General features: G+C 48.5%; 1 protein-coding gene, 2 non-coding genes and 1 pseudogene across 3 annotated transcripts; all 4 read right to left on the bottom strand.

Annotated features, from left to right (window-relative positions):
* Positions 1–4,136: 4,136 nt before the first annotated feature.
* LOC149032316 (U2 spliceosomal RNA) lies at positions 4,137–4,319 on the bottom strand. The gene has a single exon (XR_016176847.1). It is a non-coding gene; the product is annotated as a U2 spliceosomal RNA (small nuclear RNA).
* A 7,904-nt stretch (positions 4,320–12,223) lies between these two features.
* LOC149032315 (U2 spliceosomal RNA) lies at positions 12,224–12,405 on the bottom strand. The gene has a single exon (XR_016176848.1). It is a non-coding gene; the product is annotated as a U2 spliceosomal RNA (small nuclear RNA).
* Positions 12,320–14,280, bottom strand: LOC107073783 (uncharacterized protein T26G10.4-like). The gene is made up of 2 exons (XM_089173362.1): positions 13,526–14,280; positions 12,320–12,362 (listed from the first exon to the last, which is right to left on the bottom strand). The coding sequence occupies exons 1-2, from the start codon at positions 14,278–14,280 to the stop codon at positions 12,320–12,322; spliced, it is 798 nt and encodes a 265-aa protein (XP_089029488.1).
* Positions 14,281–18,789: 4,509 nt separating this feature from the next.
* LOC149032314 (U2 spliceosomal RNA) lies at positions 18,790–18,969 on the bottom strand (annotated as a pseudogene).
* Positions 18,970–23,508: the final 4,539 nt, after the last annotated feature.

Below are 23,508 nucleotides of genomic sequence, written 5' to 3'. Positions count from 1 at the left end.
CTTCCTACTATCTGTTAAAATTTCTTGGAGCACAAAGTTGTGCTCCACACAACCCTCGTAGGGGAGGAAGCCCTTCTGAGACGCACTGAGCTTCCCCCCTCCTGAGCCCAGACGGTTAGGCGATGGGCAACTAGCGCCGCGAATAGCTTTGGGGTTGTATCCCCCATCGCTATCGGGCGCCAGCTGTCCAAGGAGTCCAGATTATCTTTCTTGGGGAGGAGAATGGAAATAGAAGCCTTCCAGGAGTCAGGGACAGCACCCAGCCTCAAACAGGCGTTGAAAATTGATGTTAGGATGTGGCATCCTGGGTCCGCTCGTCCTAGGTCGGAGTAGAGGACCCCATCAGGTCCAGGGGATGAGTTCTTCATCCTCCTGAGCCTGGCAGAGACCTCCATCCTTCCCAGGGGAGCGGTCAGGGCCACATCCAGATTTAGAATTTGTGGGCTGCTGCACGAGTACGTCGGGGTCGCCGCCCCCAGCTTCTCTAATTCGGTGGACCTCCACGAAGTGGTCTCGGATCCGCTCACGGTCAATGGAACATGCCGTGGGCGGGCCCGAAACCACCTCCCTTATGGCCCGCCGCCGATTGGTTCGGTAGAGTTGCTGGAGACGGGTCGCCCGACGCACTCTCTCCTGACTCCCTTCCGGCGGGATAGGTGTAGGATGGACTCGGTTGGGACGTCTCCTCCCCCTCGTCTGGGTATCAGGCCCCCCCTGTTCCCCTCCCCTTCGCTGCGCACGAGAGCTGAAAAACTCCGCCACCCTTTGGGCGGCGTTTTCCAACTCCTGGACGGTTCCCGCCGCCTCAATCAGACGGATCAGCACCCCCTGATCGCTGTTGGGCGAGGAGGGATTGGCGCGACGACGCCCAACCCCCCCACGCCCTCCAGCAGAACCAGGAGGAGACTGACCGCCCGACGGACGACGAGGCCGCCCCGCGCCCACAAAGGGGAGGGGCCCCCTCCCCCCATTATCTAAACTACTCCCTCCGGCATCATCTGTGGGAAGGGAGAGGAAAGGATTCTGTGTGAGGGGTACGGGCTGATGTGTAGGGCTATGGGGGGAATCACCCCCAGGGTCAGGACGGTTTCCGGCGGGTCTCTCGGGATTAGACTCGGACCCGGGGGACGTCGGCTCTCCTCTTCTTCTTCCTCTTCTTCCCCCTCCACTTCTTCTTCCACTCCCCACCAGCCTCCATTCCTCTTCTTGTTCCCCCTCCCTTGATGGGGGCGGAGTCCGCTCCTGAGGGTCTGCTCCCCTTCCTTGTTCCACCGCCCTCCTGGGTTCAGGGTTTGTCTGCGGGGGCGGGGTTTGCGGCCGCTCAGGTGGTGTTTGCGGCCGAGGGGGGGTGTTGGCAGGTGCTCCGGTGGTGTTGGCAGCTGCTGGGGTGGTGTTGGTGGCCGCCCGGGTGGTGTTGGCGGCTGTACAGGGGGACTTCTTCCCTGTGGTGGCGTTGCCCTGGTCGATGGAAGGGAGCCCGTGCAGGTTGTAGTGGTGGTCGTTGCTGTAGTGAGGGTCGCCGGAGCGCAGCTCGTGGCCACCTCCTGCTCCGGCGACTGCGGTGGTGAATAGACCATCCTTCGACGGGCTCCCGTTTGACGTAGGGAGAGAAGCCCCCTGAAGACCCTCCTTGCTGCTGTGGGAGGCGGACTCCGTGGCGTGGGGAGGGGCGGGCCGACGGATCTTTCCCCCTCCTCCAGGAGGGGCTCCAACTGGGTTGGTCGTGTTGGGGGGTGACGGGCGGGTGACGGGGTCCTCCTGGATGGTGTGCGGGGGCCCCTTGACTGAGACCTTGTCACCCGCCTCCGTGGTTCCTCTTCTGGAAGGGGTTCGGGGGCTGGTGGTTCTGGTGGAGAGGGTGTTGCGGGTGGTGGGGTCCTCCTTCTGGGTGGTGTTGGGGGGACCGTGGGCTCGGGGTTTCTCACCCGCCTCCGCGCGACGTTGGCGAATGAATCCCCGGAGTCCGAGTCTGGAGAGGGTATACGCGGTGGTGGTGAGGGTGTTCTGGGGGGAACACGCGCATTACGAGGGGGGGGCGGAGGCATGTGCATCTTTTTGTGGTGCATGGTTACTTGACGACGGGCATATACCCCGTCGCCAATGTAACCACACACCGCACATTTATGTATTATTTTATAATTAATTTCTTTATGATAATTTTTTAAATGTTTAATATAATCTTCGTGCCTCCTCCCCCCCGCAAAGATCCCATCTCGACGACCATCGCGGTGCATCCTGCCTATTTTTTCGGCAGGACAGAGCTCGCACCGAAGCTCTGTGACGGTAGGGTTTAATATAATTATCTCCCTAACGTCCTCCGCACCGACCTGGGCCGCCGTGAGCGATGTCATATTTATAAAATAATAATAAATAATAAATAATAAATAAAATAAATAAGAAAATAAATAAAAATAAATAAGAAAATAAATAAAAATAAATAATAAATAAAATAAATAAGTTAATAGATTAAAATAAATTAAGGTTAGTCAATAAATAATAAAATAAAATAAGTAAAGAGTTAATAAATAAAGTTAATAATAGATTAAAATAAATATAGTAAATAAATAAATAGAATAAAAAGAAATAAAATTAAAAAAGTCAATAGATAAAATAACTAATTAAGTCATTAAATAAAATAAAAAAAAGGTAAAATAAATTAAAATAAATAAAGTTAATAAGTTAAAATAGATAAAAAAAAGAGTTAATAAATAAAATAAATTAAAATAAATAAATACGTCAATAAATAAAATAAAATAAAATAAATTAAATAAATAAATAAAAAGGAGTCAATAAATAAAATAAAATAAAATAAATAAAACGTCAATAAATAAAATAAAATAGAATAAATTAAATAAATAAGTAAAAAAAGTCAATAAATAAAATAAAATAAATTAATAAAATGTATTAGTGGCCACCGGTGGCCACAGTCGATAATTTAAAATATGTTTTATCGTCGACGATAAAACAAGTCTCGCTCACGGCGTCGCGTAGGATAACCGGCATCCACCGGCAGACGAACAATTACCCAGTCGGTACAGAGCCCGCCTTCCTTGCCTTTTTTAATCGTGTCCAAGTGACACGTGTGACGCAGCGTATTTTAAATAAATAAAACGAATAATAAATAAATAAATAAATAAAACGCACGCGTTCACACGTTACGAAGATTCGAAAGAGGATGGGGAAGGAAAGGGGAAGGAAACAACGTTGACAGATAAATCTGTGAACGTTGGGGATTTAACGTTTGAAAGGAAAACAAAGGATAGGAGAAAGTTGGGTAAATAAGGTCAAGGGTATTTTCGAATCTTCGTAACGAACGTATATCAATCTAATTTAACGGGTGATTTAGAATATCTTACGATCGTATTTAATTATATAAATGAAATTAAATTATAATTAAGATATAATAGAATTGAATAAAGAAATAAATAAATAAGTTAAATAAATTGATTTAAACCCCCTAGCTTACCGAGTAAGATATTTTAATCACCCGGTGGATATTTGTTTCAAACCGATTTTAATTAATTTAATTAAAACGGTTTAAAACAAATATACACGAAACTAATAAATAAATAAATAAATAAATAAATAAATAAAATAAATAGAATAAACGAGTTTTGACGTATTTGCGAGTGTTAGACGAACAATTAACAGAAATAGAAATAAAACACTTAATTAATTAACGTTACACTAACAAATTAATAAACGTTAATTAATGAATAAATAGAATAAATAAATAAATTAATAAATAAATAAATTAAACAATTAAATAAATAAATAAATAAATGAACACTCGCAATACGTCAAATAATTAGATTGATATACGTTGATATTGCCGTAATTACGGAAATTTGAATTTTACAGAAATAAATATATATACAAAGGTAAATTTCCCGTAATTACGGCAACGGACAACACGACACGTTGAAATAAAATTAACATACGTTATAAAATAAATAAAAATAAATAATCCAAAGGAACTTTACACGCAACTAAAACACTATAACACGCGAAAAACTTAACTATACGCCGCGAAACTCGAAAAAACTAAAATAACGAAATTTTCTCCGGACACTTGGACACTTTTTCGACTAAGACCAAAGTGTAGGACCTGTTTAAGTATTTTATTTTTTAAATAGGATTATTGGGCTGAATCCAGCGGTACTGCAATACTGGCTCAACCCGCGGCGGACCCGAAGCAAGCTCCGGAATTCCGCCCAGTTACAAAAATATAGCTAATATTCTGGCAATTCTATGAATTGCGTATCAGATATTAAGCTGATAAGAACAGATTTATTTTATAAAATTTTACAAAAACTTCCCCGGTTAAGGGGTGAAAAATACAAAATTATCCCCAAAGGGTGGTATACATATAATAAATATTTATCAGCTTTTGACATACAAAATTAGTTATAAATAATGAAAAATAATAATAATATAAATATAAATATACATACGAATATAATACATAGCATAGATAGACATAAATATAATAATAAATAAATAGACATAAGTATATAAAGATAAATAAATAAATAAATAAATATAAATAACATTGGTCGCAACTCGGTCTATATATAAGGCAAGGTAACGCCGCTAGTATTGTCGGTTACCGGACACATGTTCTACATAAATGTCCCTGGACCACCTAATCGTGTCGCTGACCATCAACCGCCTCATCATTGCGCTATAAAATTTACTGATTTTGAGGCGGTTGATGGTCTCCTTGTTCCGGTGGTCCCAAGCGCCTAATGCTCCTACCACGAAGGGGAGGACCACTGTCTCATACCCGCGAGCACGCGAGATCATTAGCTAGGGGTGTGTATTTATTTATTTTTTGCTCGCGGGCTATGTCCATGGCCTCCCTTCTATTCTCGAACGGAACACATACATCTATAATTACAATTTTCTTTTCATCCTCATTTCTAATAACAATATCGGGCCGCAATAATCTGTTTGGGGGGCTCGCGTCTTCAACAGCCTGGTTCACGCGGACGACCCCACGCGCGCGGTTTGCCTTGAAGAGGCGTTCGACAATGGCGTCGTGCCTAAATTGTCGTGCGGCAGAGTGGGGGCCACAGTGGTTCAAGACATGCGGAATGGTTTCCACATCCCCGCATAGCCGGCAACGCTTGTCACCGTCCCCCCAGCGTCTCGCCCCATTAAGGGGGAGAACACCAAGGCGGGCTCGGTGGACGAAGCGCCAATCGGCGAAGCGGGTGTTTCTACCACTCCGCATGAAATGATTTGCTATCCTGGACCGTGAGGTGACCTCATACACCTTGCCCTGGTCGGGTTTGGCGAGCAAACGCTCACGGTACCAGGATATCACTGCAGCCCTCAACCTACCCACGACCTTCTCTCTACTCGCGGGAGTGATTCTAACTGGGTGGCCCCTGCCACCCCGACACACCAGGGAGAGTTCCTGGCTCTCCCCACACCATTCCCACCGGATTTCAAATGTATTGGCTCCTCTTCTGGTGGCATTCCGAGTCCTCGACCACAATGAGGAAGTGTCCGCCGAAGGTCCTGAGAGGTCTCCCTCGACGCTCCCGGACAGGTATTGGGCAAGGTCATCACCGCGAGGATCGCGCTTTAAACGGAAGGCCACTGTCTCCCTCAGTGAGCCCCACGCCAACATCCTGACGCCGCGATCCTTAGATGTTAATAATTTAAATGAATGGCATATTGTCAGGATGTCGGCGAGGTCCCCGAGCGGGAGGAGCCCTCCTCCACCTTCCCTGGGGGGCAGGAACACTACCTCCGCGCTCGCGCGCTGAGGGAGATGTAGCCACCCCTTTGCCATCCGCTTGATGACCTTGTCCACGACTTTCAGCGGACCCTTCTCCACGTGTGATCCCCCCAGACAGAAGTCGAGGCGCGGCAGTACAAAAGTAGCTACCGCGTCGAGCTTCTGCCAAGGGGCAAGGAGGCTGGAATCCACCGCTCTGATATCCCTGATGACCTGGGAGAGAAGCTCCACAGGCGTCTGTGCGCAGTTGAAACCGGTCGGTGTGCCGAGGTGGGAGTAAGCCTCCCCCTCCTCCAGGGGCCTCATAAACTCTCCGCCGATCTTAAAACGCGTGCCCTGGACTCTATTTCTTCGCCTTCCCTCACCAATATGGAGGGAGGCACACTTGTTCGCGTTAAACTTGAGGCCCCTGGAACGCGCGGATTCGTCAATTGACGCCAAAAGCGTCTCTCATTCCGGCCGGGAGTTTAGCTATGAGGGCAACATCGTCCGCGTACCCCAGACTGTTGAAGATTTGATCGTGGATCCGGTAGCCGACGTTGATGCCCGCGAGTGGCCGTAACAAAAACTCCATCGCTAAGATTAAATACAATTGGGCTCAGGGGACAGCCCTGACGTACCCCTGAGCGGATAGGGATGGGATCGGTTAAGCCATCCGCCGTCCTGAACCTAGTGGTGACCCCCTCATAGTAGGATTTTATTATGTTTAGGAAAAGAGGAGGCAGATGATGTTGCCGGAGGGCCTCAAAGATGGTCGTGTGGGGGACCGAACCAAAAGCATTGGCCAGGTCCAACCACACGACCACTACCTCTTTCCCCTTCTTCCTACTATCTGTTAAAATTTCTTGGAGCACAAAATTGTGCTCCACACAACCCTCATAGGGGAGGAAGCCCTTCTGAGACGCACTGAGCTTCCCCCCTCCTGAGCCCAGACGGTTAGGCGATGGGCAACTAGCGCCGCGAATAGCTTTGGGGTTGTATCCCCCATCGCTATCGGGCGCCAGCTGTCCAAGGAGTCCAGATTATCTTTCTTGGGGAGGAGAATGGAAATGGAAGCCTTCCAGGAGTCAGGGACAGCACCCAGCCTCAAACAGGCGTTAAAAATAGATGTTAGGATGTGGCATCCTGGGTCCGCTCGTCCTAGGTCGGAGTAGAGGACCCCATCAGGTCCAGGGGATGAGTTCTTCATCCTCCTGAGCCTGGCAGAGACCTCCATCCTTCCCAGGGGAGCGGTCAGGGCCACATCCAGATTTAGGATCTGTGGGCTGCTGCACGAGTACGTCGGGGTCGCCGCCCCCAGCTTCTCTAATTCGGTGGACCTCCACGAAGTGGTCTCGGATCCGCTCACGGTCAATGGAACATGCCGTGGGCGGGCCCGAAACCACCTCCCTTATGGCCCGCCGCCGATTGGTTCGGTAGAGTTGCTGGAGACGGGTCGCCCGACGCACTCTCTCCTGACTCCCTTCCGGCGGGATAGGTGTAGGATGGACTCGGTTGGGACGTCTCCTCCCCCTCGTCTGGGTATCAGGCCCCCCCTGTTCCCCTCCCCTTCGCTGCGCACGAGAGCTGAAAAACTCCGCCACCCTTTGGGCGGCGTTTTCCAACTCCTGGACGGTTCCCGCCGCCTCAATCAGACGGATCAGCACCCCCTGATCGCTGTTGGGCGAGGAGGGATTGGCGCGACGACGCCCAACCCCCCCACGCCCTCCAGCAGAACCAGGAGGAGACTGACCGCCCGACGGACGACGAGGCCGCCCCGCGCCCACAAAGGGGAGGGCCCCCTCCCCCCATTATCTAAACTACTCCCTCCGGCATCATCTGTGGGAAGGGAGAGGAAAGGATTCTGTGTGAGGGGTACGGGCTGATGTGTAGGGCTATGGGGGGAATCACCCCCAGGGTCAGGACGGTTTCCGGCGGGTCTCTCGGGATTAGACTCGGACCCGGGGGACGTCGGCTCTCCTCTTCTTCTTCCTCTTCTTCCCCCTCCACTTCTTCTTCCACTCCCCACCAGCCTCCATTCCTCTTCTTGTTCCCCCTCCCTTGATGGGGGCGGAGTCCGCTCCTGAGGGTCTGCTCCCCTTCCTTGTACCACCGCCCTCCTGGGTTCAGGGTTTGTCTGCGGGGGCGGGGTTTGCGGCCGCTCAGGTGGTGTTTGCGGCCGAGGGGGGGTGTTGGCAGGTGCTCCGGTGGTGTTGGCAGCTGCTGGGGTGGTGTTGGTGGCCGCCCGGGTGGTGTTGGCGGCTGTACAGGGGGACTTCTTCCCTGTGGTGGCGTTGCCCTGGTCGATGGAAGGGAGCCCGTGCAGGTTGTGGTGGTGGTCGTTGCTGTTGTGAGGGTCGCCGAACGAGAGAAAGGGAAACACTACAGAAAATCTGCGTGGGGTTAACGTTTGAAAGGAAAACAAAGGATAGGAGAAAGTTGGGTAAAAAGGTCAAGGGTATTTTCGAATCTTCGTAACGAACGTATATCAATCTAATTTAACGGGTGATTAAATACTTACGATCGTATAATATATAGATAAAAAATTATAATAAATAAATAAATTAAAAAGAAATAATAAATAAGTAAATAAATTGATTTAAACCCCCTAGCTACCGAGTAAGAATTAATCACCCGGTGGTATTTGTTTCAACCGATTTAATAATAATAAAAGGTTTAAAACAATATACAGAACTAAAATAATAAATAAAAATAAATAAATAAAATAATAGAATAAAGAGTTTTGACGTATTTGCGAGTGTTAGACGAACAATTAAAAAAATAAAAACTTAATTAATTAACGTTACACTAACAATTTAATAAACGTTAATTAATAATAAATAGAATAAATAAAAAATTAATAAATAAATTAAAAAAAATTAAACAAATAAATAAATAAAAAAAATGAACACTCGCAAACGTCAAAATAGATTATATACTTGGTATTCCGTAATACGAAATTTGAATTTACAAAAAAAAAAACAAAGGTAAATTCCCGTAAACGGCAACGGACAACACACACGGAAGAAAATAAAAAACTACAAAATAAATAAAATAAATAATCCAAAGAACTTTAAAACACTAAACACGCGAAAAACTAACTAACGCCGCGAAACTCGAAAAAAAATACAAATCCCGGACACTTCACTTCACTAACCAAGGTACTTTTAGTATTAAAAAAGGCTAATCCACGGACTCAACTGGCTCAACCCGCGGCGGACCCAAGCAAGCTCCGGAATTCCCCCATTACAAAAATAAGCTAAATCTGGCAATCTATGAATTGCTATCAGATATAAGCTGATAAGAACAGATTTATTTAAAAAATTTTACAAAAACTTCCCCGGTTAGGGGTGAAAATACAAATTATCCCCGAAGGGTGGTACATAAAGAAATATTATCAGCTTTTGAGTATACAAATAAGAAATAATAAAATAAATAAATAAAAAATAAATAAACATTAAATAAGTAAATGGACAAAATAATAAATAAATAAATGACAATATAAAAAATAAATAAATAGATATAAGTAATGTTGGTCGCGACTCGGTCTATATGTAAGGCAAGGTACCGCCGCTAGTATTGTCGGTTACCGGACACATGTTCGACGTAAATGTCCCGGGACCACCTAATCGTGTCGCTGACCATCAACCGCCTCATCATTGCGCTATAAAATTTACTGATTTTGAGGCGGTCGATGGTCTCCTTGTTTCTGTGGTCCCAGGCGCCTAATGCTCCTACTACGAAAGGGAGGACCACTGTCTCATACCCGCGAGCACGCAGGTCATTGGCTAGGGGGGTGTATTTATTGATTTTTTGCTCGCGGGCTATGTCCATGGCCTCCCTTCTGTTCTCGAACGGGACGCATACATCAATAATTACAATCTTCTTTTCCTCTTCGTTTCTTATAACAATATCTGGCCGCAAGTAACCTATTGGGGGGCTCGCGTCTTCAACAGCCTGGTTCACGCGGACGACCCCACGCGCGCGGTTTGCCTTGAAGAGGCGTTCGACATGGCGTCGTGCCTAATTGTCGTGCGGCAGAGTGGGGGCCACAGTGGTTCAAGACATGCGGAATGGTTTCCACATCCCCGCATAGCCGGCAACGCTTGTCACCGTCCCCCCAGCGTCTCGCCCCGTTAAGGGGGAGAACACCAAGGCGGGCTCGGTGGACGAAGCGCCAATCGGCGAAGCGGGTGTTTCTACCACTCCGCATGAAATGATTTGCTATCCTGGACCGTGAGGTGACCTCATACACCTTGCCCTGGTCGGGTTTGGCGAGCAAACGCTCACGGTACCAGGATATCACTGCAGCCCTCAACCTACCCACGACCTTCTCTCTACTCGCGGGGTGATTCTAACTGGGTGGCCCCTGCCACCCCGACACACCAGGGAGAGTTCCTGGCTCTCCCCACACCATTCCCACCGGGTTTCAAATGTATTGGCTCCTCTTCTGGTGGCATTCCGAGTCCTCGACCACAATGAGGAAGTGTCCGCCGAAGGTCCTGAAGGTCTCCCTCGACGCTCCCGGACAGGTATTGGGCAAGGTCATCACCGCGAGATCGCGCTTTAAACGGAAGGCCACTGTCTCCCTCAGTGACCCCACGCCACATCCTGACCCGCGATCCTTAGATGTTAGAATTTAAATGCATGGCATATTTCAGGATGTCGGCGAGGTCCCCGAGCGGGAGGAGCCCTCCTCCACCTTCCCTGGGGGCAGGAACACTACCTCCGCGCTCGCGCGCTGAGGGAGATTAGCCACCCCTTTGCCATCCGCTTGATGACCTTGTCCACGACTTTCAGCGGACCCTTCTCCACGTGTGATCCCCCCAGACAGAAGTCGAGGCGCGGCAGTACAAAAGTAGCTACCGCGTCGAGCTTCTGCCAAGGGGCAAGGAGGCTGGAATCCACCGCTCTGATGTCCCTGATGACCTGGGAGAGAAGCTCCACAGGCGTCTGTGCGCAGTTGAAGCCGGTCGGTGTGCCGAGGTGGGAGTAACCTCCCCCTCCTCCAGGGGCCTCATCCAATCTCCGCCGATCTTAAAACGCGTGCCCTGGACTCTATTTCTTCGCCTTCCCTCACCAAATGGAGGGACACACTTCTCCTTAAAATAGCCCCTGGAACCGCACCCCCCCCCCCCCCCCCCCCCCCCCCCCCCCCCCCTCCCCCCCCCCCCCCCCCCCCCCCCCCCCCCCCCCCCCCCCCCCCCCCCCCCCCCCCCCCTTTTTCCCCCCCCCCCCCCCCCTCCCCCCCCCCCCCCCCCCCCCCCCCAAAAAAAAAAAAAAAAAAAAAAAAAAAAAAAAAAAAAAAAAAAAAAAAAAAAAAAAAAAAAAAAAAAAAAAAAAAAAAAAAAAAAAAAAAAAAAAAAAAAAAAAAAAAAAAAAAAAAAAAAAAAAAAAAAAAAAAAAAAAATATTATCCCATTTTTCCACCCCCCCCCCCTTTTTACCCCCCCCGTATTTTAAATAAATAAAACGAATAATAAATAAATAAATAAATAAAACGCACGCGTTCACACGTTACGAAGATTCGAAAGAGGATGGGGAAGGAAAGGGGAAGGAAACAACGTTGACAGATAAATCTGTGAACGTTGGGGATTTAACGTTTGAAAGGAAAACAAAGGATAGGAGAAAGTTGGGTAAATAAGGTCAAGGGTATTTTCGAATCTTCGTAACGAACGTATATCAATCTAATTTAACGGGTGATTTAGAATATCTTACGATCGTATTAATAATTATATAAATGAAATTAAGATTAATTAAAATATAATAAGTTGAATAAAAGAAATAAAATAGAATAAATTAATTAATTGATTTAATACCCCCTAGCTTGACGAGTAGGATATTTTAATCACCCGATGGATATTTGTTTTAAACCGATTTTAATTAATTTAATTAAAATGGTTTAAAACAAATATACACAATAACTAATAAATAAATAAATAAATAAATAGAATAAAATAAATAGAATAAAGGATTTTGACGTATTTGCGAGTGTTAGACGAACAATTAAAATAAAGAAAATAAAACACTATAATTAATTAACGTTAACTAACAATTTAATTAACGTTAATTAATTAATAAATAGAATAAATAAATAAATTAATAAATAAATAAATTAAACAATTAAATAAATAAATAAATATATGAACACTCGCAATACGTCAAATAATTAGATTGATATACGTTGATATTGCCGTAATTACGGAAATTTGAATTTTACAGAAATAAATATATATACAAAGGTAAATTTCCCGTAATTACGGCAACGGACAACACGACACGTTGAAATAAAATTAACATACGTTATAAAATAAATAAAAATAAATAATCCAAAAGAACTTTACACGCAACTAAGACACTAAACACGCGAAAAACTTAACTATACGCCGCGAAACTCGAAAAAACTAAATTAACGAAATTTTCTCCGGACACTTGGACACTTTTTCGACTAAGACCAAAGTGTAGGACCTGTTTAAGTATTTTATTTTTTAAATAGGATTATTGGGCTGAATCCAGCGGTACTGCAATACTGGCTCAACCCGCGGCGGACCCGAAGCAAGCTCCGGAATTCCGCCCAGTTACAAAAATATAGCTAATATTCTGGCAATTCTATGAATTGCGTATCAGATATTAAGCTGATAAGAACAGATTTATTTTTAAAAATTTTACAAAAACTTCCCCGGTTAGGGGGTGAAAAATACAAAATTATCCCCGAAGGGTGGTATACATAGAATAATATTTATCAGCTTTTGATATACAAAATTAAATATATAAAAATGAAAAAAATAATATATAAGATATAAATATACATGACGATATAATACATACAGAGAAGACATAAATATAATAATAAATAAATAAACAGTATATATAAAGATAAATAAATAAATAAATACAAATAACATTGGTCGCAACTCGGCCTATATATAAGGCAAGGTACCGCCGCTAGTATTGTCGGTTACCGGACACATGTTCTACATAAATGTCCCGGGACCACCTAATCGTATCGCTGACCATCAACCGCCTCATCATTGCGCTATAAAATTTACTTATTTTGAGGCGGTCGATGGTCTCCTTATTCCTGTGGTCCCAGGCGCCTAATGCTCCTACTACGAAAGGGAGGACCACTGTTTCATACCCGCGAGCACGCAGGTCATTAGCTAGGGGGGTGTATTTATTGATTTTTTGCTCGCGGGCTATGTCCAGGGCCTCCCTTCTATTCTCGAACGGAACGCAGACATCAATAATTACAATTTTCTTTTCGTCTTCATTTCTTATAACAATATCAGGTCGTAACTAACCTATTGGGGGGCTCGCGTCTTCAACAGCCTGGTTCACGCGGACGACCCCACGCGCGCGGTTTGCCTTGAAGAGGCGTTCGACAATGGCGTCGTGTCTAAATTGTCGTGCGGCAGAGTGGGGGCCACAGTGGTTCAAGACATGCGGAATGGTTTCCACATCCCCGCATAGCCGGCAACGCTTGTCACCGTCCCCCCAGCGTCTCGCCCCATTAAGGGGGAGAACACCAAGGCGGGCTCGGTGGACGAAGCGCCAATCGGCGAAGCGGGTGTTTCTACCACTCCGCATGAAATGATTTGCTATCCTGGACCGTGAGGTGACCTCATACACCTTGCCCTGGTCGGGTTTGGCGAGCAAACGCTCACGGTACCAGGATATCACTGCAGCCCTCAACCTACCCACGACCTTCTCTCTACTCGCGGGAGTGATTCTAACTGGGTGGCCCCTGCCACCCCGACACACCAGGGAGAGTTCCTGGCTCTCCCCACACCATTCCCACCGGATTTCAAATGTATTGGCTCCTCTTCTGGTGGCATTCCGAGTCCTCGACCACAATGAGGAAGTGTCCGCCGAAGGTCCTGAGAGGTCTCCCTCGACGCTCCCGGACAGGTATTGGGCAAGGTCATCACCGCGAGGATCGCGCTTTAAACGGAAGGCCACTGTCTCCCTCAGTGAGCCCCACGCCAACATCCTGACGCCGCGATCCTTAGATGTTAATAATTTAAATGAATGGCATATTGTCAGGATGTCGGCGAGGTCCCCGAGCGGGAGGAGCCCTCCTCCACCTTCCCTGGGGGGCAGGAACACTACCTCCGCGCTCGCACGCTGAGGGAGATGTAGCCACCCCTTTGCCATCCGCTTGATGACCTTGTCCACGACTTTCAGCGGACCCTTCTCCACGTGTGATCCCCCCAGACAGAAGTCGAGGCGCGGCAGTACAAAAGTAGCTACCGCGTCGAGCTTCTGCCAAGGGGCAAGGAGGCTGGAATCCACCGCTCTGATGTCCCTGATGACCTGGGAGAGAAGCTCCACAGGCGTCTGTGCGCAGTTGAATCCGGTCGGTGTGCCGAGGTGGGAGTAAGCCTCCCCCTCCTCCAGGGGCCTCATCCAATCTCCGCAGATCTTAAAACGCGTGCCCTGAACTCTATTTCTTCGCCTTCCCTCACCAATATGGAGGGAGGCACACTTTCTCGCGTTAAAATTGAAGCCCCTGGAGCGCGCAGAGTTTTCAATAGACGCTAACAGCGTCTCCATGCCGACCCGGGAGTTTGCTATTAGGGCGACGTCGTCCGCGTACCCCAGGCTGTTGAAGAGTTGGTCATGGATCCGGTACCCGACGTTGATGCCCGCGAGTGGTCGCAACAAAAACTCCATACAAAGATTAAATACAATTGGGCTCAGGGGACAGCCCTGACGTACCCCTGAGCAGATAGGGATGGGATCGGTTAAGCCATCCGCCGTCCTGAACCTAGTGGTGACCCCCTCATAGTAGGATTTTATTATGTTTAGGAAAAGAGGAGGCAGATGATGTTGCCGGAGGGCCTCAAAGATGGTCGTGTGGGGGACCGAACCAAAAGCATTGGCCAGGTCCAACCACACGACCACTACCTCTTTCCCTTTCTTCCTACTATCTGTTAAAATTTCTTGGAGCACAAAGTTGTGCTCCACACAACCCTCATAGGGGAGGAAGCCCTTCTGAGACGCACTGAGCTTCCCCCCTCCTGAGCCCAGACGGTTAGGCGATGGGCAACTAGCGCCGCGAATAGCTTTGGGGTTGTATCCCCCATCGCTATCGGGCGCCAGCTGTCCAAGGAGTCCAGATTATCTTTCTTGGGGAGGAGAATGGAAATAGAAGCCTTCCAGGAGTCAGGGACAGCACCCAGCCTCAAACAGGCGTTGAAAATAGATGTTAGGATGTGGCATCCTGGGTCCGCTCGTCCTAGGTCGGAGTAGAGGACCCCATCAGGTCCAGGGGATGAGTTCTTCATCCTCCTGAGCCTGGCAGAGACCTCCATCCTTCCCAGGGGAGCGGTCAGGGCCACATCCAGATTTAAATTTGTGGGCTGCTGCACGAGTACGTCGGGGTCGCCGCCCCCAGCTTCTCTAATTCGGTGGACCTCCACGAAGTGGTCTCGGATCCGCTCACGGTCAATGGAACATGCCGTGGGCGGGCCCGAAACCACCTCCCTTATGGCCCGCCGCCGATTGGTTCGGTAGAGTTGCTGGAGACGGGTCGCCCGACGCACTCTCTCCTGACTCCCTTCCGGCGGGATAGGTGTAGGATGGACTCGGTTGGGACGTCTCCTCCCCCTCGTCTGGGTATCAGGCCCCCCCTGTTCCCCTCCCCTTCGCTGCGCACGAGAGCTGAAAAACTCCGCCACCCTTTGGGCGGCGTTTTCCAACTCCTGGACGGTTCCCGCCGCCTCAATCAGACGGATCAGCACCCCCTGATCGCTGTTGGGCGAGGAGGGATTGGCGCGACGACGCCCAACCCCCCCACGCCCTCCAGCAGAACCAGGAGGAGACTGACCGCCCGACGGACGACGAGGCCGCCCCGCGCCCACAAAGGGGAGGGCCCCCTCCCCCCATTATCTAAACTACTCCCTCCGGCATCATCTGTGGGAAGGGAGAGGAAAGGATTCTGTGTGAGGGGTACGGGCTGATGTGTAGGGCTATGGGGGGAATCACCCCCAGGGTCAGGACGGTTTCCGGCGGGTCTCTCGGGATTAGACTCGGACCCGGGGGACGTCGGCTCTCCTCTTCTTCTTCCTCTTCTTCCCCCTCCACTTCTTCTTCCACTCCCCACCAGCCTCCATTCCTCTTCTTGTTCCCCCTCCCTTGATGGGGGCGGAGTCCGCTCCTGAGGGTCTGCTCCCCTTCCTTGTACCACCGCCCTCCTGGGTTCAGGGTTTGTCTGCGGGGGCGGGGTTTGCGGCCGCTCAGGTGGTGTTTGCGGCCGAGGGGGGGTGTTGGCAGGTGCTCCGGTGGTGTTGGCAGCTGCTGGGGTGGTGTTGGTGGCCGCCCAGATGGTGTTGGCGGCTGTACAGGGGGACTTCTTCCCTGTGGTGGCGTTGCCCTGGTCGATGGAAGGGAGCCCGTGCAGGTTGTGGTGGTGGTCGTTGCCGTAGTGAGGGTCGCCGGAGCGCAGCTCGTGGCCACCTCCTGCTCCGGCGACTGCGGTGGTGAGTAGACCATCCTTCGACGGGCTCCCGTTTGACGTAGGGAGAGAAGCCCCCTGAAGACCCTCCTTGCTGCTGTGGGAGGCGGACTCCGTGGCGTGGGGAGGGGCGGGCCGACGGATCTTTCCCCCTCCTCCAGGAGGGGCTCCAACTGGGTTGGTCGTGTTGGGGGGTGACGGGCGGGTGACGGGGTCCTCCTGGATGGTGTGCGGGGGCCCCTTGACTGAGACCTTGTCACCCGCCTCCGTGGTTCCTCTTCTGGAAGGGGTTCGGGGGCTGGTGGTTCTGGTGGAGAGGGTGTTGCGGGTGGTGGGGTCCTCCTTCTGGGTGGTGTTGGGGGGACCGTGGGCTCGGGGTTTCTCACCCGCCTCCGCGCGACGTTGGCGAATGAATCCCCGGAGTCCGAGTCTGGAGAGGGTATACGCGGTGGTGGTGAGGGTGTTCTGGGGGGAACACGCGCATTACGAGGGGGGGGCGGAGGCATGTGCATCTTTTTGTGGTGCATGGTTACCTGACGACGGGCATATACCCCGTCGCCAATGTAACCACACACCGCACATTTATGTATTATTTTATAATTGATTTCTTTATGATAATTTTTTAAATGTTTAATATAATCTTCGTGCCTCCTCCCCCCCGCAAAGATCCCATCTCGACGACCATCGCGGTGCATCCTGCCTATTTTTTCGGCAGGACAGAGCTCGCACCGAAGCTCTGTGACGGTAGGGTTTAATATAATTATCTCCCTAACGTCCTCCGCACCGACCTGGGCCGCCGTGAGCGATGTCATATTAATAAAAAATAAATAATAAATAATAAATAATAAATAAAATAATAAAAAAATAAAATAAATACGTTAATAAATAAAATAAATAAAGAAAATAAATAGGAATAAATAATAAAATAAGATAAATAAAATAAATAAGTTAATAAATTAAAATAAGTTAAGTTAGTCAATAAGATAAAAGAAAAAAGGGTTAATAAATAAGTTAAAATAAATAAATAAAATGTCAATAAATAAATAGAATAAAAATAAATAAAATTAAAAAGTCAATAGATAAAATAACTAATTAAGTCATTAAATAAAATGAAAAGAAAAGGTAAAATAAATTAAAATAAATAAAGTTAATAAGTTAAAATAGATAAGAAAAAGGTTAATAAATAAAATAAATTAAGTTAAATAAAACGTCAATAAATAAAATAAAATAGAATAAAATAAATAAATAAATAAAAAAAGTCAATAAATAAAATAAAATAAAATAAATAAAACGTCAATAAAATAAAATAAAATAGAATAAAATAAATAAATAAGTAAAAAAGTCAATAAATAAAATAAAATAAAATTAATAAAATGTATTAGTGGCCACCGGTGGCCACAGTCGATAATTTAAAATATGTTTTATCGGTCGACGATAAAACAGGTCTCGCTCACGGCGTCGCGTAGGATAGCCGGCATCCACCGGCAGACGAACAATTACCCAGTCGGTACAGAGCCCGCCTTCCTTGCCTTTTTTAATCGTGTCCAAGTGACACGTGTGGCGCAGCGTATTTTAAATAAATAAAACGAATAAAAAATAAATAAATAAATAAAACGCACGCGTTCACACGTTACGAAGATTCGAAAGAGGATGGGGAAGGAAAGGGGAAGGAAACAACGTTGACAGATAAATCTGTGAACGTTGGGGATTTAACGTTTGAAAGGAAAACAAAGGATAGGAGAAAGTTGGGTAAATAAGGTCAAGGGTATTTTCGAATCTTCGTAACGAACGTATATCAATCTAATTTAACGGGTGATTTAAAATATCTTACGATCGTATTAATTATATAAATTAAATTAAATTTAATTAAGATATAATAGAATTAAATAAAGAAATAAATAAATAAGTTAAATAAATTGATTTAAACCCCCTAGCTTGACCGAGTAAGATATTTTAATCACCCGGTGGATATTTGTTTTAAACCGATTTTAATTAATTTAATTAAAATGGTTTAAAACAAATATACACAATAACTAATAAATAAATAAATAAATAAATAAATAAAATAAATAGAATAAAGGATTTTGACGTATTTGCGAGTGTTAGACGAACAATTAACAGAAATAGAAATAAAACACTTAATTAATTAACGTTAACTAACACAATTAATTAACGTTAATTAATTAATAAATAGAATAAATAAATTAATTAATAAATAAATAAATTAAACAATTAAATAAATAAATAAATAAATGAACACTCGCAATACGTCAAATAATTAGATTGATATACGTTAGATATTGCCGTAATTACGGAAATTTGAATTTTACAGAAATAAATATATATACAAAGATAAATTTCCCGTAATTACGGCAACGGACAACACGACACGTTAAAATAAAATTAACATACGTTATAAAATAAATAAAAATAAATAATCCAAAGAACTTTACACGCAACTAAACACTAAACACGCGAAAAAACTTAACTATACGCCGCGAAACTCGAAAAAATTAAAATAACGAAATTTTCTCCGGACACTTGGACACTTTTTCGACTAAGACCAAAGTGTAGGACCTGTTTAAGTATTTTATTTTTTAAATAGAGATTATTGGGCTGAATCCAGCGGTACTGCAATACTGGCTCAACCCGCGGCGGACCCGAAGCAAGCTCCGGAATTCCGCCCAGTTACAAAAATATAGCTAATATTCTGGCAATTCTATGAATTGCGTATCAGATATTAAGCTGATAAGAACAGATTTATTTTAAAATTTTACAAAAACTTCCCCGGTTAAGGGGTGAAAAATACAAAATTATCCCCAAAGGGTGGTACATATAATAAATATTTATCAGCTTTTGACATAGAAATTAATTATAAAATGATACAAATATAAATATACATATAAATATAATACATACATGTGAATACATAGATATAATAGATAAATAAATAAGAAAAGTATATAAAGAATAATAAATAAATAAATAAATACAAATAACATTGGTCGCAACTCGGTCTATATATAAGGCAAGGTATCGCCGCTAATATTGTCGGTTACCGGACACATGTTCTACGTAAATGTCCCTGGACCACCTAATCGTATCGCTGACCATCAACCGCCTCATCATTGCGCTATAAAATTTACTTATTTTAAGGCGGTCGATGGTCTCCTTATTCCTGTGGTCCCAGGCGCCTAATGCCCCCACTACGAAGGGGAGGACCACGGTTTCATACCCGCGAGCACGCAAGTCGTTAGCTAGGGGGGTGTATTTATTAATTTTTTGCTCGCGGGCTATGTCCATGGCCTCCCTTCTATTCTCGAACGGCACACATACGTCGATAATTACAATTTTCTTTTCATCTTCATTTCTTATAACAATATCGGGCCGCAATAACCTATTAGGGGGGCTCGCGTCTTCAACAGCCTGGTTCACGCGGACGACTCCACGCGCGCGGTTTGCCTTGAAGAGGCGTTCGACAATGGCGTCGTGTCTAAATTGTCGTGCGGCAGAGTGGGGGCCACAGTGGTTCAAGACATGCGGAATGGTTTCCACATCCCCGCATAGCCGGCAACGCTTGTCACCGTCCCCCCAGCGTCTCGCCCCGTTAAGGGGGAGAACACCAAGGCGGGCTCGGTGGACGAAGCGCCAATCGGCGAAGCGGGTGTTTCTACCACTCCGCATGAAATGATTTGCTATCCTGGACCGTGAGGTGACCTCATACACCTTGCCCTGGTCGGGTTTGGCGAGCAAACGCTCACGGTACCAGGATATCACTGCAGCCCTCAACCTACCCACGACCTTCTCTCTACTCGCGGGAGTGATTCTAACTGGGTGGCCCCTGCCACCCCGACACACCAGGGAGAGTTCCTGGCTCTCCCCACACCATTCCCACCGGATTTCAAATGTATTGGCTCCTCTTCTGGTGGCATTCCGAGTCCTCGACCACAATGAGGAAGTGTCCGCCGAAGGTCCTGAGAGGTCTCCCTCGACGCTCCCGGACAGGTATTGGGCAAGGTCATCACCGCGAGGATCGCGCTTTAAACGGAAGGCCACTGTCTCCCTCAGTGAGCCCCACGCCAACATCCTGACGCCGCGATCCTTAGATGTTAATAATTTAAATGAATGGCATATTGTCAGGATGTCGGCGAGGTCCCCGAGCGGGAGGAGCCCTCCTCCACCTTCCCTGGGGGGCAGGAACACTACCTCCGCGCTCGCACGCTGAGGGAGATGTAGCCACCCCTTTGCCATCCGCTTGATGACCTTGTCCACGACTTTCAGCGGACCCTTCTCCACGTGTGATCCCCCCAGACAGAAGTCGAGGCGCGGCAGTACAAAAGTAGCTACCGCGTCGAGCTTCTGCCAAGGGGCAAGGAGGCTGGAATCCACCGCTCTGATGTCCCTGATGACCTGGGAGAGAAGCTCCACAGGCGTCTGTGCGCAGTTGAATCCGGTCGGTGTGCCGAGGTGGGAGTAAGCCTCCCCCTCCTCCAGGGGCCTCATCCAACTCTCCGCCGATCTTAAAACGCGTGCCCTGGACTCTATTTCTTCGCCTTCCCTCACCAATATGGAGGGAGGCACACTTGTTCGCGTTAAATTTGAGGCCCCTGGAACGCGCAGATTCGTCAATTGACGCCAAAAGCGTCCTCATGCCGGCCCGGGATTTTAGCTATGAGGGCAACGTCGTCCGCGTACCCCAGACTGTTGAAGATTTGATCATGGATCCGGTAGCCGACGTTGATGCCCGCGAGTGGTCGCAACAAAAACTCCATAGCTAAGATTAAATACAATTGGGCTCAGGGGACAGCCCTGACGTACCCCTGAGCGGATAGGGATGGGATCGGTTAAGCCATCCGCCGTCCTGAACCTAGTGGTGACCCCCTCATAGTAGGATTTTATTATGTTTAGGAAAAGAGGAGGCAGATGATGTTGCCGGAGGGCCTCAAAGATGGTCGTGTGGGGGACCGAACCAAAAGCATTGGCCAGGTCCAACCACACGACCACTACCTCTTTCCCCTTCTTCCTACTATCTGTTAAAATTTCTTGGAGCACAAAGTTGTGCTCCACACAACCCTCGTAGGGGAGGAAGCCCTTCTGAGACGCACTGAGCTTCCCCCCTCCTGAGCCCAGACGGTTAGGCGATGGGCAACTAGCGCCGCGAATAGCTTTGGGGTTGTATCCCCCATCGCTATCGGGCGCCAGCTGTCCAAGGAGTCCAGATTATCTTTCTTGGGGAGGAGAATGGAAATGGAAGCCTTCCAGGAGTCAGGGACAGCACCCAGCCTCAAACAGGCGTTGAAAATTGATGTTAGGATGTGGCATCCTGGGTCCGCTCGTCCTAGGTCGGAGTAGAGGACCCCATCAGGTCCAGGGGATGAGTTCTTCATCCTCCTGAGCCTGGCAGAGACCTCCATCCTTCCCAGGGGAGCGGTCAGGGCCACATCCAGATTTAGAATTTGTGGGCTGCTGCACGAGTACGTCGGGGTCGCCGCCCCCAGCTTCTCTAACTCGGTGGACCTCCACGAAGTGGTCTCGGATCCGCTCACGGTCAATGGAACATGCCGTGGGCGGGCCCGAAACCACCTCCCTTATGGCCCGCCGCCGATTGGTTCGGTAGAGTTGCTGGAGACGGGTCGCCCGACGCACTCTCTCCTGACTCCCTTCCGGCGGGATAGGTGTAGGATGGACTCGGTTGGGACGTCTCCTCCCCCTCGTCTGGGTATCAGGCCCCCCCTGTTCCCCTCCCCTTCGCTGCGCACGAGAGCTGAAAAACTCCGCCACCCTTTGGGCGGCGTTTTCCAACTCCTGGACGGTTCCCGCCGCCTCAATCAGACGGATCAGCACCCCCTGATCGCTGTTGGGCGAGGAGGGATTGGCGCGACGACGCCCAACCCCCCCACGCCCTCCAGCAGAACCAGGAGGAGACTGACCGCCCGACGGACGACGAGGCCGCCCCGCGCCCACAAAGGGGAGGGCCCCCTCCCCCCATTATCTAAACTACTCCCTCCGGCATCATCTGTGGGAAGGGAGAGGAAAGGATTCTGTGTGAGGGGTACGGGCTGATGTGTAGGGCTATGGGGGGAATCACCCCCAGGGTCAGGACGGTTTCCGGCGGGTCTCTCAGGATTAGACTCGGACCCGGGGGACGTCGGCTCTCCTCTTCTTCTTCCTCTTCTTCCCCCTCCACTTCTTCTTCCACTCCCCACCAGCCTCCATTCCTCTTCTTGTTCCCCCTCCCTTGATGGGGGCGGAGTCCGCTCCTGAGGGTCTGCTCCCCTTCCTTGTTCCACCGCCCTCCTGGGTTCAGGGTTTGTCTGCGGGGGCGGGGTTTGCGGCCGCTCAGGTGGTGTTTGCGGCCGAGGGGGGTGTTGGCAGGTGCTCCGGTGGTGTTGGCAGCTGCTGGGGTGGTGTTGGTGGCCGCCCAGATGGTGTTGGCGGCTGTACAGGGGGACTTCTTCCCTGTGGTGGCGTTGCCCTGGTCGATGGAAGGGAGCCCGTGCAGGTTGTGGTGGTGGTCGTTGCTGTAGTGAGGGTCGCCGGAGCGCAGCTCGTGGCCACCTCCTGCTCCGGCGACTGCGGTGGTGAGTAGACCATCCTTCGACGGGCTCCCGTTTGACGTAGGGAGAGAAGCCCCCTGAAGACCCTCCTTGCTGCTGTGGGAGGCGGACTCCGTGGCGTGGGGAGGGGCGGGCCGACGGATCTTTCCCCCTCCTCCAGGAGGGGCTCCAACTGGGTTGGTCGTGTTGGGGGGTGACGGGCGGGTGACGGGGTCCTCCTGGATGGTGTGCGGGGGCCCCTTGACTGAGACCTTGTCACCCGCCTCCGTGGTTCCTCTTCTGGAAGGGGTTCGGGGGCTGGTGGTTCTGGTGGAGAGGGTGTTGCGGGTGGTGGGGTCCTCCTTCTGGGTGGTGTTGGGGGGACCGTGGGCTCGGGGTTTCTCGCCCGCCTCCGCGCGACGTTGGCGAATGAATCCCCAGAGTCCGAGTCTGGAGAGGGTATACGCGGTGGTGGTGAGGGTGTTCTGGGGGGAACACGCGCGTTTCGAGGGGGGGGCGGAGGCATGTGCATCTTTTTGTGGTGCATGGTTACCTGACGACGGGCATATACCCCGTCGCCAATGTAACCACACACCGCACATTTATGTATTATTTTGTAATTGATTTCTTTATGATAATTTTTTAAATGTTTAATATAATCTTCGTGCCTCCTCCCCCCCGCAAAGATCCCATCTCGACGACCATCGCGGTGCATCCTGCCTATTTTTTCGGCAGGACAGAGCTCGCACCGAAGCTCTGTGACGGTAGGGTTTAATATGACTATCTCCC

The sequence above is a fragment of the Polistes dominula genome, unplaced genomic scaffold, assembly GCF_049000335.1.
Source record: "Polistes dominula isolate Pdom_NZ unplaced genomic scaffold, Pdom_raw_medaka contig_514, whole genome shotgun sequence".
NCBI classification, from domain to species: Eukaryota; Metazoa; Arthropoda; class Insecta; order Hymenoptera; family Vespidae; genus Polistes; species Polistes dominula.
Note: the sequence above shows the minus strand (reverse complement) of the source record. Positions and strands in the feature narration are given on the sequence as shown.